Source organism: Procambarus clarkii, chromosome 1 (assembly GCF_040958095.1).
Source record: "Procambarus clarkii isolate CNS0578487 chromosome 1, FALCON_Pclarkii_2.0, whole genome shotgun sequence".
Taxonomy (NCBI): domain Eukaryota; kingdom Metazoa; phylum Arthropoda; class Malacostraca; order Decapoda; family Cambaridae; genus Procambarus; species Procambarus clarkii.
The window spans coordinates 45,580,729-45,598,859 of NC_091150.1; the positions used below are offsets into that span (position 1 = coordinate 45,580,729).

The 18,131-nt window shown below is 49.7% G+C and overlaps 1 protein-coding gene across 17 annotated transcripts in view; it reads right to left on the bottom strand.

Moving 5' to 3' along the window:
- Positions 1–18,131, bottom strand: part of LOC138349637 (protein outspread-like) — a 287,191-nt gene that overhangs the window by 252,878 nt on the left and 16,182 nt on the right. For 6 of the 17 annotated variants that reach the window (XM_069304366.1, XM_069303840.1, XM_069304231.1 and 3 more), the window contains exon 2: positions 2,774–2,935. The exons of the other annotated variants lie outside the window; for them this stretch is intronic. In XM_069304366.1, the coding sequence (XP_069160467.1) occupies positions 2,774–2,935 (162 nt within the window). The remainder of the gene's footprint in view (positions 1–2,773; positions 2,936–18,131) is intronic. 17 annotated transcript variants of the gene reach the window in all.

Consider the following 18,131-nt stretch of genomic DNA (forward strand, 5'->3'; position numbering starts at 1 on the left):
CTCTCCCTCCCTGCACGCCCCCTCCCCCCCCCCACAACATGGCTCCTCCCCCCCTCACCACATGACTCCTCCCCCTGCTAGAGATCATGGGACCCCAGACTTGATAATCTTGTGATCAATACACCCACGTGACCCCGTCTTCCCTGCCTTCCTATACACGCGCGCGCGCGCGCACGCACACACACACACACACACACACACATACACATATAGGTGAGTACAGTAGGTGAGGTGTATAGGTGAGCTAATAGGTGAGTACACACACACACCAATCAACATACAGGTAAGAATAAATATGGTACTGAAAAGTTTCAGTAAATATTCCTCCCATAGATTATTAGTGTTCACCTGGGGTAACATGGGGCCTGAGCTTGGTGAGGCAGCACGAGTCCCCAGCACAACACCTCGGCCACAAACATTACCCGCCAACACTTGCCCTCAACAGTTTTGAGAAACGATATTGATAAATTGGAAGAAGTTCAGACAGGAATTGGCTTTGTTAAATCACTGTTGGTAAAGTTATCCTTTCTGGATGATCCATTAGGCTCTCTGTTTATCATTTGAGTGATCTTACCTGATTCTTATCTGGAGAAGGTTTCGAGAGGAGTTCTACTCCCCAAGGCCTTGTGATAACTTGGTCCAACAGGCTGTTGCTTGTAGCGGGCCGCAGGCCAACATATCCACTACACTACAGCCTGGTTGGTCCGGCACTTCTTGCAGTCATGATCCTGTGTGTAAGGTACCTGTGTGTACCCTAGAGCAAGCACATGCACGCATGCAGTCAAATTACACAATAAAACACAAAAGCAATGTTAAGGACCAAGGAGTAATCATCTCAGAAGACATTACCTTCACAGAACACAAAGTAACTGTCAACGACTGCAAGAATAATGACAGGTTCGATAACAAGGACCTTCCAAACTAGGGATGCCACATCTTCAAGACACTGGTGCTCTCTAGGGTGGAATATTGTTGCACAGTAACAACCCCATTCAGAGCCGGAGAAATTGCTGACCGGCTCTGAATGTTTTACAGAGTAGATTCCTTCACTTGGAATCCACTCGGTAAAACATAAATTATTGGAACCGCTTAAAATGTTCAAATCTGTATTCTCTAGAGCGCAGGGAGAGATATACATCATTATTTACACGTAGAAAATAGTAGAGGGGCTGGTCCCAAACCTGCACACAGAAATAACATCACATGAGACCAGAAGACATGGCAGGATGTGCAGAATACCCCCGTTGAAGAGCAGAGGTGCAACAGGTACTCTGAGAGAGAACTATCAACATCAGAGGCCCGAGACTGTTCAACACGCTTCCACTACACATAAGGGGCATAACTGGCCGACCCCTCACAGTGTTCAAGAGAGAACTGGATAAACACCTCCAAAGGATACCTGATCAACCAGACTCATACGTCAGGCTGCGAGCAGCCGCGTCCAACAGCCTGGTTGATCAGTCCAGCAACCAGGCGGCCTGGTCGACGACCGGGCCGCGGGGACATTGATCCTCAGAATCAGTGCAATATAAAGGTACACATACACACCTCTCAGTAGGTTGACGGCTGAAAGATGGGACCAAAGAGCCGAATTTCTTTGAACCCCTTCAAGCACAACTAGGCGAGTACACACATACACACAACTAGGTGAGTACACACAACTAGGTGAGTACACACACACCACCACACATCACACATATACGAAGTTGGATAAGATCAAAACTGCCTTTAGAAATCTGTGCAAGGAATCATTCAGAACCTTGTGTACCACATATGTGAGAACAATCGTGGAGTATGAAGCTCCAGCGTAAAGTGCACATCTAGTCGAGCACAAGAAGCTGGAGAAAGTTCCAACGTACGCCACCAGACTAGTCCCAGAACTACGAGGCATGAGTTACAAGGAAAGGCTATGTGTACTGAAACTCACGTCGCTGGAAGACGGAAGAATTAGGGGAGACATCTCAGAGGAATTGATAAGAGTTGATAGAGACTATTTAGCACGGATGGTGCTAGCACATAGGGGGGGGGGGCACAGGTGGAAACCCAGTACCCAAAATGAGCCAGAGACTCCACTCCACTCGGCACAATTACCTGTACACGAGTTCATTGAGAGTTGGGAGGCAGGACCCAAGAGCTATAACTCAACCCCCCGCCAGCACAATTAGTTGAGTACACACACGGATACAAGACTAACTGATAACAAGACACGGACACGTGACCAAGATAGACACGGACACACGTGACAATACGAGTAACTCCACACCCCTCTCCTCCTCCTCCTGCTGCAGCATCATATCCTTAACTAGGAGAGAGAGAGGGCCCAGTATCAGTGGCACCACTGTCCTCCCCAATCACCACTACTCCTCCTCCCCCCACCACTTACCCCGCCACCACCTGCAGGGACCACTATCGAACCCCCCTATATAACCCCCACCATAACACAAGCACAACACAACACACACATCACACAACAAACAACTCGGCAACCCACAACGCCACAATGCAATGTCGTAGAACACCAGCAACACTAAAAAAATAAAGCAAGGCAAAACAGGACAACACCCACAGGGGGGGGGGAGAGGACAACACCCACAGGGGAGGGCAACAACCACAGGGGGGGACAACACCCACAGGGGGGGGGACAACACCCAAAGGGGGGGGGGACAACACCCACAGGGGGGGACAACACCCACAGGGGGGGACAACACCCACAGGGGGGGACAACACCCAAAGGAGGGGAGGACAACTCAGGGGAGATGCGAGGGAGCGTTACCAGGGGCTTGGAGCCAGCAGCCGTAGGGGAGACATCGCTGCTGCTGGAGCCGCTAGTGTGGGCGGGCGTGGGCGGCCTCAGACGCAGGCGAGGACTCCACATTATTTCCCTTATCTTGGAGTAGCGTCCCCGCCCACTCGCCTTACCCCGCCCACTCCGAACCTGTAAACACCTGCTGGGTTAGACCACTCACTCCACCTTCCTGCCCGGGCTGGCACTAAGCCCTTCCAGACGGCTTAGTCACCCCCCCCACACACCCACGGCAACGCCACCCACGGCAACAACACCCACGCCCATCACACCCACCCCGGGTCTATATGTACTCGTGAAGAAATAACTATTTACATTCGTAATTGATCGGAAAGAGTAATGTTAAGATGGAGAAGCAGCAGCTTGAGGGAAGGAATGTTCTTGGAAGCACAGAAAATGTTCCCAAGGAGCTCTTGTGTGGGTGTAATACACCCACACAAGGCTGCAGTCTGAGTGTGTGTATGGCTACTGTAATGTCTCTACATATCTGTTTACCAGGCATGAAAGAGGAGCAGCCAGTGGCTTGTTCGTACCACATCTCAGTGGATCTTCCTCCCGCTACCTTGGCTCTGTGGCGACTTGTGATAGTTGGGAGCATTGTCTTCTTGATGGGACAGTGTTGGGCGTATTGGATGTGTACCAATAGTGAGGTCAGGTACGTAATGCAAAAGTCATTTTGAGCAGTGTCATCTATTTTGGCATCTTCACGTTCTGGTCGTGTTCTTACTCTCACGGTGGGTAGAGTGAACAGTTCCGTAATCTGGGTATGCTGGTGGGGTTTATTTTTATGTGGTTTGCTTCAAGAATTTGATATAAATCCAATACGCTCAGCAGTGTCTCTTCACTTGAGAATGAACCATGTAGGTTCGAAACGTTGCGTAAGTTTATAATAAGTGTTATACATTCTACAGTTAATTATTTTTCTTCACCTCGAACAAAGATGACATTTGGAGAAATCCTCTTCCAATTAAACCAAGAAGTTAGAGCACTAGTTACAGGGATATATACATACATACATACATACATGCCACACACACACACACACACACACACGAGAGAACAATCACAGGAAAAGTAAAACTAATAATGGAAATAAATTACCATAAAATCTATATTATTCAGAAAAGTAAATAATTATAATTAGTAATAAAAAATAATACCCTGGACCATACTTAAGGCAAATGGTTCAGGAAATATATCATTAAACAACTAGGTGAGTGAGGGTGAGTGAGGGTGAGTGAGGGCGAGTGAGGGCGAGTGAGGGCGAGTGAGGGCGAGTGAGGGCGAGTGAGGGCGAGTGAGGGCGAGTGAGGGCGAGTGAGGGTGAGTGAGGGTGAGTGAGGGTGAGTGAGGGCGAGTGAGGGCGAGTGAGGGCGAGTGAGGGTGAGACAGTACCTGCCAGGGGAGGGGGTGGGGGACAGACACAAGACAAGTGGTCAACTGTACTTTATTACCACCCATACCACCTGTGTCTTGTCCTACTGTGGTGGAGGGACCAGGTGCTGGAGCAGTGAAGGAGGGAGTGGTAGTGGGAGGGAGGGAGGGAGGCAGAGGGGGTATGGAGGGAGGGAGAGAGAGGGGGGGGTGGTACAAGAGTGGTGAAGGTGTGGTTAAGCAACAATTTGGGCCAGTAGCACGGTGACCGTCCCTCCACACCCCGCCTCCCGCGCTGGCCCACAACCACCCCACCACCCACCACCCCACCATCACCCACCACCACCACCCCACCATCACCCACCACCACCACCCCACCATCACCCACCACCACCACCCCACCATCACCCACCACCACCACCCCACCATCACCCACCACCACCACCCCACCATCACCCACCACCCACCGCCCCACCAACACCCACCACCACAACAACCCCCCCCCCACCCACCATTGACAACATACAACAACCTGACGAACATAACACCATTAAGGTTGCTGGTGTGCACACCAGCTACAGGTCCACCACCACACCACCACTGTAACTCCACCACCACACCACCACTGTAACTCCACCACCACACCACCACTGTAACTCCACCACCACACCACCACTGTAACTCCACCACCACTGTAACTCCACCACCACTGTAACTCCACCACCACTGTAACTCCACCACCACTGTAACTCCACCACCACTGTAACTCCACCACCACACCACCACTGTAACTCCACCACCACACCACCACTGTAACTCCACCACCACACCACCACTGTAACTCCACCACCACACCACCACTGTAACTCCACCACCACACCACCACTGTAACTCCACCACCACACCACCACTGTAACTCCACCACCACACCACCACTGTAACTCCACCACCACACCACCACTGTAACTCCACCACCACACCACCACTGTAACTCCACCACCACACCACCACTGTAACTCCACCACCACACCACCACTGTAACTCCACCACCACACCACCACTGTAACTCCACCACCACACCACCACTGTAACTCCACCACCACACCACCACTGTAACTCCCACCACCACACCACCACTGTAACTCCCACCACCACACCACCACTGTAACTCCCACCACCACACCGCCACTGTAACTCCACCACCACACCACCACTGTAACTCCACCACCACACCACCACTGTAACTCCACCACCACACCACCACTGTAACTCCACCACCACACCACCACTGTAACTCCACCACCACACCACCACTGTAACTCCACCACCACACCACCACTGTAACTCCACCACCACACCACCACTGTAACTCCACCACCACACCACCACTGTAACTCCACCACCACACCACCACTGTAACTCCACCACCACACCACCACTGTAACTCCACCACCACACCACCACTGTAACTCCACCACCACACCACCACTGTAACTCCACCACCACACCACCACTGTAACTCCACCACCACACCACCACTGTAACTCCCACCACCACACCACCACTGTAACTCCCACCACCACACCACCACTGTAACTCCCACCACCACACCACCACTGTAACTCCACCACCACACCACCACTGTAACTCCACCACCACACCACCACTGTAACTCCACCACCACACCACCACTGTAACTCCACCACCACACCACCACTGTAACTCCCACCACCACACCACCACTGTAACTCCACCACCACACCACCACTGTAACACCACCACCACACCACCACTAACTCCACCACCACACCACCACTGTAACTCCCACCACCGACACGCACCTCTCACTCAACCAAAACTGGTCACTTAGCTTAAGCTACGAAATGCTCTCTAGTCTACAAGTAGTTGGCTTTATAACTTCAAGAGGAATGAACTTCCAGAGGAATGAACTTCCAGAGGAATGAACTTCCAGAGGAATGAACTTCCAGAGGAATGAACTTCCAGAGGAATGAACTTCCAGAGGAATGAACTTCCAGAGGAATGAACTTCCAGAGGAATGAACTTCCAGAGGAATGAACTTCCAGAGGAATGAACTTCAAGAGGAATGAACTTCAAGAGGAATGAACTTCAAGAGGAATGAACTTCAAGAGGAATGAACTTCAAGAGGAATGAACTTCAAGAGGAATGAACTTCAAGAGGAATGAACTTCAAGAGGAATGAACTTCAAGAGGAATGAACTTCAAGAGGAATGAACTTCAAGAGGAATGAACTTCAAGAGGAATGAACTTCAAGAGGAATGAACTTCAAGAGGAACGAACTTCAAGAGGAACGAGTTAGAGGGCAAGATGAGAGCTCGCCGTGGTCCTGCTCAGAACAAGGGTGTAACAAAAACATTAACATACAACATTCTTAACGGTAGTGACACTGTAGATAAAAAGGAAATGTTTAGCATGATGGAGGGTGTGTGTGTGGGAGGGGGGGGGGTGGAGAGCTGTGCCTCAGGTACACAAGAGGGCAGCAGTCCTCTAGTGTAAGAGCAGTCAGCAAGAGGGATGATATTCCCGCCCGTCTCCGTCAAGACCAAAGACAAGAGAGGGGACAACACCCCCCCCCCAGGGTCTCAAATGTGGGTATGATACTAAGCAAGAGGCGGGGCCCAGGAGGTTAAGCTTGCCCTACAAGCACGTACAGACGAGTACACACACATGTACAAACATAAATAAGTGCACGAGGTGTTCAGTGGCAGACAACCGTACTAACTCCTCTGAGCTCTGGCTCTTGGGTCCCGCCTCTCAACCGTCAATCAACAGGTGTACAGGTTCCTGAGCCTACTGGGCTCAATCATATCTACATTTAAAACTGTGTATGGAGTCAGCCTCCACCACATCACTGCCCAATGTATTCCACCAGTTAACTGCTCCGACCGTAAAGAAATTCTTTCGTATATGTTAGTGGCTCATTTGGGTACTAATAGCTTTCCCGTTTCTATTCTGTCAATTCCTCTGAGAATTTTGTTGGACTCTCCAAACTCTGTCTTCCAGTGACGAAAGGTTTAATTTCAGTAGCTTTTCCTCGTAACTCATACCTCTCGGCTCCAGGACTAGTGTGGTGGCCTTCCTCTGAATTTTCCCTAATCCATCTTCTGTCTGATTAGTACGGACTGAAGCTGCATGCACACAACTAGGTAAACACACCCCCACACCCACAGTGTACAACTACCTACACTAATACACCCATACAGGCACCATTAAACCCTTATGACCTCAATATTACATTGCGGCCTTGTTAGTGAAATGGGGTCAAACTACCCTTGTGCCCATGTCTCCCCCCCCCCCCCATGTGCGAGAGACGAGTGTGTGTACACTAGTGAGGAACACATCAACCACCTGTGCTTGAGTGCTTAATAACCCCCACTACACAATATGTAGAACACAGCTCTAATTGTGTCACTAGAAGACAGAAGGAATGTACACACGCTAATTACCACTGTAAATATTATGGTCACGTCTGTGGTAGTAAAGAACTGAACCCAAACAATCCGTGTGGCTGAGAAGCCTTAGTGGTTAAATGAGGTCAAGCTGCTCCCTCTTCCTGTCCAGGCTGTGTGAAGCACTGTGCCGACACTCACAGCTCCCTGGACCAGACCGTCAGTCTACCTCCAAGCAAGCGTTGTGTCAGCAAGGCGGACAGTCCGCCTCCTATTATAAACATATTTCACATGCAGGCGATGAGTCACAATAACGTGGCTGAAGTATGTTGACCAGACCACACACTAGAAATTGAATCCCCTACACCTGACTTTCCTCCTCAGCTCTCTCTTGCCTATTTATTGCCTGTCCCTACCTCCTCATCACAATCGACTTGAGAATGGTCCAGGACGGACCGAAACGTCGTCGTCCCTTCAATTTCTAGTGTGTGGTCTGGTCAACATATTTCACATTTCTACACAGGCATCGTCCTTCTGTAACTCTACATCATCTATACACCCACCCAGTGGCACTTTATGTAGGCCAGTGTTGCCACTGTGTTCTTGCCCGTTATGTGTGCGTGTGTGTGTGTGTGGGGGGGGGGCGTGCTCGTCTTCAATGGGCGTGCAGGATGTGGGCGTGGCAGCGTGCTATAAAACGTCGATGCGAGTGCTTGGATATCACGTCTTGTGTGTGTGTGTGTGTGTGTGTGTGTGTGTGTGTGTGTGTGTGTGTGTACACGCGCGTGCGTGTACTCGCCTATTTGTGCTTGCGGGGGTTGAGCTCTGGCTCTTTGGTCCCGCCTCTCAACCGTCAATCAACTGGTGTACAGGTTCCTGAGCCTATTGGGCTCTATAATATCTACACTTGAAACTGTGTATGTATTCGTTTGCCTTGTTCGGGTAGAATGTAGACTCAGTAGTCGCTTCTGTATATATTTATTGACTGAGATAGCAAGGTAAATATCTGCCTAGCCGAGGTCCTTCTACTCTGAGTCTGTGAGGATAACTGAGGCTGCTGGGAGCATGGCTTGATGCTCCTCTGTCTGGCATGACGTCAGAGGCCTACTTGCCTGTGATTGGTTACATTTCAACTGACAGAATTTGAGTATAACATATGGAGTCAGCCTCCACCACATCACTGCCTAATGCATTCCACCTGTTAACTACTCTGACGCTAGAAAAGGTTCGCTCTAATGTCTGTGTGAACGCGCGCAACCTACTCTTCTATCCTTTTATGGGGGGCGATATTATGAATAGAATTGGCTACCACAACCTGTTATTTTTGTTCATTAAATTTTCCCATATTCCTATGCTAAAAAATATTACTAAACTAGTAGTGAACTAGACTACTTACTTAACTAGTAGTGAAGTAGACTAGTTACTTAACTACTAGTAAATCTGATTAACCTGATCAAGTAGCGTGATCAACCAGGCTGGGACACACACGTCAGGCTGCGAGCAGCCGCGACCAACAGCCTGGTTGACCAGTCCAGCACAAGGCGGGTAACCTACTGTGTGAACCGTTACCATCACAGCAAGGTGACCCCCCCCCCCGGGCGCCAGAGCGTCACCTCACCTAAATATTTAAGTAGGAGGTAACGCGAGCACTAAGGCAACGTTACCCAAACACTGGAAGGTAAACAACGGAGGGGGGGGGAGGGGAGCCCACCCAACCGTTACCACCTGTTACCCGCGACCCACAACCCCCCCCCCCCCCAACCACCCACATTTCAGTTTCATGAAATGTAAAGGAAATAACAACCAAATTTACACAATCGACTTGAGAATGGTCCAGGACGGAGCGAAACGTCGTCGTCGTCCCTTCACCTTCTAGTGTGTGGTCTGGTCAACAAAATTTACTGCCAGGAACAACAAGGATAAAGATATCTGAAGATATCAGCCGGACTTCAGAACAAGAGCAGCTGATGATTGAGAGTATGACTGACTCACTACTCCTTCCTCGCGGTAAGGAGTAGTCAGTAAAGTGATTACTGATGACTACGCCCGTAGAGCATCACCACAGGGGTCACGACCTCTCCGTAGGGTGCAGTTGCACCTCCACGGATCTCCAGTATCAGCTAATGATACTGGCAAATGGCTCCAAAGGGCCACTACTTATGGGCTATTCATGCCCGTGCCACCTTTTGGGTGGCTTAATCATCTTCAATCATCAATCGACCAGCGCCAGTCTCCCTACACCCACACCACGCTAACCTGCCTCCCACTCTCACCCACACTACTGTAACCTGTCACGGGCTCACCATAGCCCGTGCTTCTTGCCCCGCTCCTGTGCCAGGTAAGTTACGGGCTCACCATAGCCCGTGCTACTTGGAACTTGTTCCGAGTAGCTGAATCTATAACAATAGCTGTAACCTGTTACTCCCCCGCCCCTTGAATACCCTACAGTGACCTCCTCTCCCTCATGGGCCTCAGAGTTTCAACTTTGAATTGAACGTTTGCAACAATCAAATCTATCGTTACCTGCCAGCCCTCTTGAGACTATTAATCTATCTGAAAAACAACTATTGTAATAGTTCACCACCCGACACCTCACATCCAGTGGTCGACAGCGTGCCCAGTCTGCGCCCCTCCGGGTCCTGTACCCGCAGGCCACGCCCACCACTGGCACTACCCGCAGGCCACGCCCACCACTGGCACTACCCGCAGGCCACGCCCACCACTGGCACTACCCGCAGGCCACGCCCACCACTGGCACTACCCGCAGGCCACGCCCACCACTGGCACTACCCGCAGGCCACGCCCACCACTGGCACTACCCGCAGGCCACGCCCACCACTGGCAGCTTACACAGCAAGTGATGGTTGCCACCGGGTAACATTTGCTGTGTTAGGGGAAAGTGTGAGGGCCGGGCTGTGTTGGGACCTGCTGCTACACGTGTGTCTGGCTCCGTCATACACCCATCCCACTGCTCTCTCTCACCCTTCCCTTCTGCTCTCCCACCCCTCCCTCTCTCTCCTTCCCTCACAAAAATAAATTCTATAATTATTCTCCCTCCCTCTGTCTACCTTACAGCCTCTGCTCCTGCCCTTGCCAGCCTGTCAACTACCCCCCCCCCATCCGGCCACTAACCTCACCAGTGATGTACTAAAACTACTTTCACCCGACCCCCCCCCCCCCTCCACACTGTACACTGAGGTAGCTACTAGTTTCCCTCACCACCACCGCCACGCACCGGCGCCCTCGTCTACCATCACCACCACCACTACAACCTCTACCACCATCACATGCACACACACCTATCACCACCACCACTGCAACCCCCCCCCCCACACACACACACCTATCACCACCACCACTGCAACCCCCCCCCACACACACACACCTATCACCACCACCACTGCAACCCCCCCCCCCCCACACACACACACCTATCACCACCACCACTGCAACCCCCCCCCCACACACACACACCTATCACCACCACCACTGCAACCCCCCCCCCCCCCACACACCCACACACACACACAAAACCGCTAGAATATGCAGCGGTTGTGTGGTGCCCATATCTTAAGAAGCACATCAACAAACTGGAAAAGGTGCAAAGACATGCTACTAAGTGGCTCCCAGAACTGAAGGACAAGAGCTACGAGGAGAGGTTAGAGGCATTAAATATGCCAAAACTAGAAGACAGAAGAAAAAGAGGTGATATGATCACTACATACAAATAGTAACAGGAATTGATAAAATCGATAGGGAAGATTTCCTGAGACCTGGAACTTTTAGAATAAGAGGTCATAGATTTAAACTAGCTAAACACAGATGCCGAAGAAATATAAGAAAATTAACTTTCGCAGAGTGGTAGACGGTTGGAACAAGTTAGGGGAGAAGGTGGTGGAGGCCAAGACCGTCAGTAGTTTCAAAGCGTTATATGACAAAGAGTGCTGGGAAGACGGAACACCACGAGCGTAGCTCTCATCCTGTAACTACACTTAGGTAATTACACACGCACACACACACACACACACACACACACACACACACACACACACACTGGGGGGTTGATATCACATCGAACCTGTCCCCAGAGGCCCACATCAAAAGGATATCATCAGCGGCATATGCTAGATTGGCCAACATAAGAACAACCTTTAGAAACTTGTGTAAGGAATCGTTCAGGACCCTGTATACCACTTATGTCAGACCAATCCTGGAGTATGAAGCTCCAGCCTTTAGTCCATACCTGGTTAAACACAAGACAAAGTTAGAAAAGATTCAGAGGTATGCCACCAAGCTAGTTCCAGAACTGTGAGGGGTATGAGCTACCAGGAAATGGTAAGGGAACTAAATATCACGTCCCTGGAAGACAGAAGAGTAAGGGGAGACATGATAACCGCCTACAAAATTCTCAGGGGAACTGACAGGGTGGACAAAGACAAACTATTTAGCACGTGTGGGACACGAACAAGAGGACACAGGTGGAAACTGAGTACTCAAATGAGCCAGAGGCATTAGAAAGAATTTTTCCACTGTCAGAGTAGTTAACAGGTGGAATGCATGAATGCATTAGGCAGTAATGTGGTGGAGGCTGACTCCATACACAGTTTCAAGTGTAGATATGATAGAGCCCAGTAGGCTCAGGAACCTGTACACCAGTTGAGAGGCGGGACCAAAGAGCCAGAGCTTAACCCCCGCAAGTACAACTAGGTGAGTACACACACAAATATAATGAGGTTGTTCAAAGCCAGGTTTGAGGAAGGCGGGACCATTAGCAGCAGCGACAGAGCTGCAGACCAGTCATGAGGATGCTTCTCCGACACAAGCTCTAACAAGCAGCCTCCAATTAGTACTCCAAGCAAACACACGACTCGGGACCTGACGACCAAGTCTACAAGCACTTTAAGTTAGGCAAACGTGCATAAAATTGCACTCACAGACAGGTGAGTACACACTATTAAAATACTAGTGATTTTCAAGGCATGTCTTGGGAGCTGAGGCCCGACCCCGCAGGCACAGCGAGGAGAGTAGCCTAAGCCCACACAAAAGTGGCATTTGTGTGGGCTTAGGCTACTCTCGACAGATCATAACCGTGAACACCGTTATTACACCAGCTTTTGTGAGAGTTCTTCCTCTATCACCGTTGACGGAGGAGTTGCTACGGTGATTATCGCTCCCGGTGGCGTTGCTATGGTGACCACCGTTGATGGAGATGCTAAAGTGATCACAGTTGTTGAGGCCGTTCACACAGCTTTCACTGTTACATCCCCGTCACCGTAGCAGGCATTATTCTGTGGATTTCTTTACCACTTCATTTAGACGGCAATGGTTAACGGTAGAGGTACACAATTATTACGCTGATAGGGTTAAGAGTGTGAGTGAGTGAGTGAGTGAGTGAGTGAGTGAGTGAGTGAGTGAGTGAGTGAGTGAGATAAAAGGCTTCCCAAACAGCACGAGGCGTTTCTGTCGGCGGCGCCTACCTTTAGCTTCTTGTTCCAGGTAGCGAATCTTTAACAACAATAGGAGCCTTAGTAAGCCCAAAAGTTTAATTTACGCAGTTATCGAAATTAATTCCAAGATAGCGGTTTATTTTACGAATTATGCGATTATTACTATTATTGTTTTTGTAGTTTATATTATTCTGTCAGTTTTGTTTCACTCCGTCCTCCCCTTCAGGCTCGTTGAAGCCTAGTGCAGGCCTAGCTCAGAGGCCTGCACTAGGCCTAGCTCAGAGGCCTGCACTAGGCCTAGCTCAGAGGCCTGCACTAGGCCTAGCTCAGAGGCCTGCACTAGGCCTAGCTCAGAGGCCTGCACTAGGCCTAGCTCAGAGGCCTGCACTAGGCCTAGCTCAGAGACCTGCACTAGGCCTAGCTCCATACACTACCGTGATCACACTCATTAAGGATGAAAGTTATCCCTCAGATTTGGTCCCACTTGGACCATACTAGCCTAAAGACCACATTTACCCCTACAGACTAAGAGGCTAAAAGGGCTGCAGCTTTAGGGCCACGATGATACCCCACTAATACCAAACCTAAGATGACGCCAGATTACTGTAACGCCCCCATGGAGGAGGCCGCGGGGAAGGAGGAAACAGCCGCCCGTCCCCATGAGCGTTCACATCGTAGGCTACGTACAGACCTACCTTGCGGTGGCTCCAAGGATCAAAGACCTGGTCAACCAGGCCCGTCTGGTCAGCATGGCTGTTGGACGTGGCTGCTCACAGCCTGGTTGATTAGGTATCCCTTGGAAGGGTTTGTTTATCGAGTGATGAACTCCGTGAGAGACAGGCCAATTATGCTCTTAAGGTGGCAGTTGAGAGCCTTTCATATTTACAGTTCTCTCTCAGCATACCTGTTGCACTTCTGCTCTTCAACGGGGGTATTCTGCACATCCTGCCATGCCTGCTGGTCTCATGTGGTGTTATTTCTGTGTGCAGGTTTGGGACCAGTCCCACTAATATTTTCACAGGTAAATTATTATGAATCTCTCCCGACTGCGGTCTAGACAATACAGATTTAGAACTTTTAATCGTTACGAATAATTTTGATGTTTCATAGAGTGGACCTAGCAGTAAAGGATCTGTGTAGCTGTAAAGCTCAGACATTATCCAGCTTTGAATGGGGCTGTTAGTGTGCAACAATATTCCACTGTAGAGAGCACTAGTGTCTTGAAAAGTACCATCATTGGTATAGCATCCTATGGCCTGATTAACATCACATTGAAGGTTTCCAGTGTCCTCTACATTGTCTACTGGCATGAACATAATAGTGTCATCTGCAAATGATGATACAGTGGTGTAGTTTGTATCCTTGTCTGTGTCTAATATGAGGACGAGAATAAGTACCGGAGCAAGTACGGTACCTTGGGGGGGCGGGGGGGGGGGGGGGACTGAGCTATTGATGGTAGATGATCCGGTGTTTACTGTGTTGACTATTACACTCTGCGTTCTGGTCGTTAACAAGTTAATGATCCGTCTCCCTACTTTGCCAGTAATTCCTTGTACACAATACCACCATACCTTGAGGTGCTTCCGGGGCTTAGCGTCCCCGCGGCCCGGTCGTCGACCAGGCCACCATGGTCACATTTGTTGAAAGGTGTTGCAAAGTCTGTGTACATTATATCAGCGTTTCGCTTGTCTTCCATAGCACCTGAGGCCATGACATAGTGATCTAGCAATTGCGAGAGGCAGGAGCGTCCTGTTCCGAACCCGTGTTGTCCAGCGTTATGTAGATTATGTGATTCCATGTGATTTGTAATCTTACTTCCTAGCACTATTTCAAAGATTTTTATGATGTGGGAAGTTAGAGCTATTGGTCTATATTTTTTGTTTGCATCTACTTTACTACCTTCTTTGTGAAGTGGCGCGATCCCACGGGTCAATAACTTGGCCGAACCTAACCTAATAAAGGCCCCACGAATAGAGAACAGGACATCACATCAAGTTTTGCGAGACGGGGGAGACATCTCCCGTCACGCAGGGTGCAGTCGCACCTCCACAGATCGCCAGTAACAGCTCTTGATACTGGTAATGGCTCAAAAGGGCCACCACTTACGGGCTATTCATGCCCGTGCCACCTTTTGGATGGCTTAATCTTCATCTTCATCAAGTTTTGCGAGCCACTATGATTTTTAGTGTAATAGGTGTTGGCCTTTGGGGATCTATACGTCAAAATACGATGTACTATTGACGAGGACGGGTTGTAGCCGCCACAGAGAGGCGCCATAGCGAGGTGGCCGTCCCGCGTCCTTAACAAGCCACATCTTAACGAGGCTGAGAATTCTGCTACCAATTGGGTAATTGTGAAGTCCGCATAGCAAGACGGTCAGTTTTAGAGTTGAGAGATGTTAAAGGGGCCCAGATTGGGTCTCGCAGGACGAGTGATGCAGCCTAATAAACTCGCCCTTCACGTTATTTAGTGGGTTTAATTATGTCAAGTAAAAGATTAGCCTAACCCAAATAGGGTAGATGAGTGAATGTACTAACCCAGTTGTGGTTCCTGGCTGGCTGGCTGGCTTGCTAGAGAGCAGAAGAGAGGAGAGAGAGAGAGAGAGCGAAGAGAGAAGAGAAGACAGACAGAGAGACAAACACAAGGGGGTGCAGTATTGAGAGAAGAGGATAAAGGCATCATTATGTGGTTGTTGCCACCCTCAGACCGCCATGGTGGTGGGGGCACAGACTGGGGGGAGGTGGGGGGGGGGGGGGGCGGAGGATGAGGAAGGAGAGACGAAGCAGCACCACCACAACACCTGCCCAGTATCATCTTAACCTGCCTTACCGGTCGGGGGCCGAGGCAAGATGGAGGAAGGGTAAGGGAAGAGGCGGCAAGAAAAGGGGGGCAATGACTAAAGATGAGAATGACAGGAAGAGGAAGATAGGGACGGATTAAAATGTAAAGAGGGGGTGGAAGTGTTAAAGAGGGGATGGCGACGATTGGTGAATTGGAAATTAGATCAGTGAAGGCGAGAGGGAGCAAGAAGAGGGGAAGGGAGATGAGGGAGGGAGGGGAGAAGAGGAGGGGGAAGGGATGGAAGAGAAGGGGGAGGGAGGGGGCGTGACAGAGGACACAGTGGTGGAGGTAATATCAGGTGAGTGTGGAGGCTCACAGCTGTACCCCACAGCCACAGGCAGGACAAATCAAAGACTCAACACGACACAGTCAGGTCCTCTGACGGAACACTGTCAGCAGTTAAAGAGATATAGTTGAACAAATAAAAGCCAAGAAAAATAATAGGATGGATTATGAGAACTTTTTAAAAAAAAAAGTGGGAGGCCATGGCAATACCAGTAGCCTAACTATAGCAGAGGCCTCGGGCCAGATTCACGAAAGCACTTACGCAAACACTTACGAATCTGTACATCTTTCCTCAATCTTTGGCGGCTTTGTTTACAATTATTACACAGTTAATGAGCTCCGAAGCACCAGGAGGCTGTTTATAACAATAACAGTTGATTGGGAAGTTTTCATGCTTGTAAACTGTTTAATAAATGTAACCAAAGCCGTCAAAGATTGAGGAAAGATGTACACGTTCGTAACTGCTTGCGTAAGTGCTTTCGTGAATCTGACCCCTAGTCTGGAACAGTTGCTCACCCCCTCCCTAGCCTAGCCGTCACAACCATCCCAGTATATATACACACACAACATATCATTTGCCCTGATCAAATAATCGGATAGTAATTAAGCTCGGCTACAATCATCTCGGTAGATCCAGGACAACTTACTTGAGTGAGAGGTAAGGGTGGACAGATGTTAATCTTCTTGTTTGAGGAGCTGTTCACTTGAGACAGTTAAGCAAGTCCCAGCTGTGTCTGGGTACAAGTGACAGGATGAACAACCCAGCGGGTTTTCTTCCTATTGGGGAGTGTTGTACATGCTGCTATGGCGGTGTGTCCACTCACAGGATGAGTGGCGCTGCCCAATACTGTCACTATGGCGGTGTGTCCACTCACAGGATGAGTGGCGCTGCCCAATACTGTCACTATGGCGGTACGTCCACTCACAGGATGAGTGGCGCTGCCCAATAAACTCGCCCCTCGGGGCAAAAATAAAAAGTAAGGTAAGGTAGGATGAAGACAGGACAGGGGGCGCCACAAGCGTCATTACGGAATATTGTATATCTTAAGGCCTCCGTGACTCGTCAACCATCTACCAGCAAATATCTTTTAGCACAGTTGGTTTCCATGTCGACTCACATTCGGACTTTCCCGGGTTCCATTCCCGGGCGAGACAGAAATGATTGGTCACGTGTCCTTTCACCTAGCAGTAAACAGGTACCCTGGAGTAAGCAACAGTTTACAGGGCTGCATTCTGGAGAGGGTCAGTAGTTCCACCTCTGGGAGACCTTCAAACAAGCTTAAAGTATATATTTACAAGCGTCCTGTCCCCCGCCAACACTAATGATAAGAAATATAGGAATTACAAATGAGATCTTAAAGAGAACACACGACAAGTTCCAAGAAGCGACCGCGAGGTTGGCGGACCCAAGTTCAAGTACGTTTATTGAGACAATAAAATACATCTCAGAGAGGCTATAGACATAGCCTATGCTTAGGCTATGTCTACCCTCCTCCAGCTGGCGGACCCCACCAACAGTAACACACCTTATCAAGCCGCCTCCGAGGCCACAGCCTCCTAAACAACACCATATCACCATCACTAACACCCTTATTTCCAGCCATCAGAGAACAAACACGTAAATAATCTACTGTACTGGAACAACTACGACAATAATTTACTAATCATGCAGGGAGCGAGCGAGACCCGGAAATACAGTGTTGGTAACCAGCAAGAACACAAGAAGGAAATCTTCAAGTCAAGTGTTGCCAGTCTTGACTAAGATTTTTGTAAAGGAAAAATTTATATCTTCCGGTCCGGTGGAGAGAGAAAGTAGCCTCCGAGTAATTTACAGGCAAGAGCCTGACATTTTTCCGTGCGGTGAATGTTGCAATGTTACTGTCACGCAGACTGTGGTGGTGGGCAGCAGACCTGGTGTGTACGACACGCAGACTGTGGTGGTGGGCAGCAGACC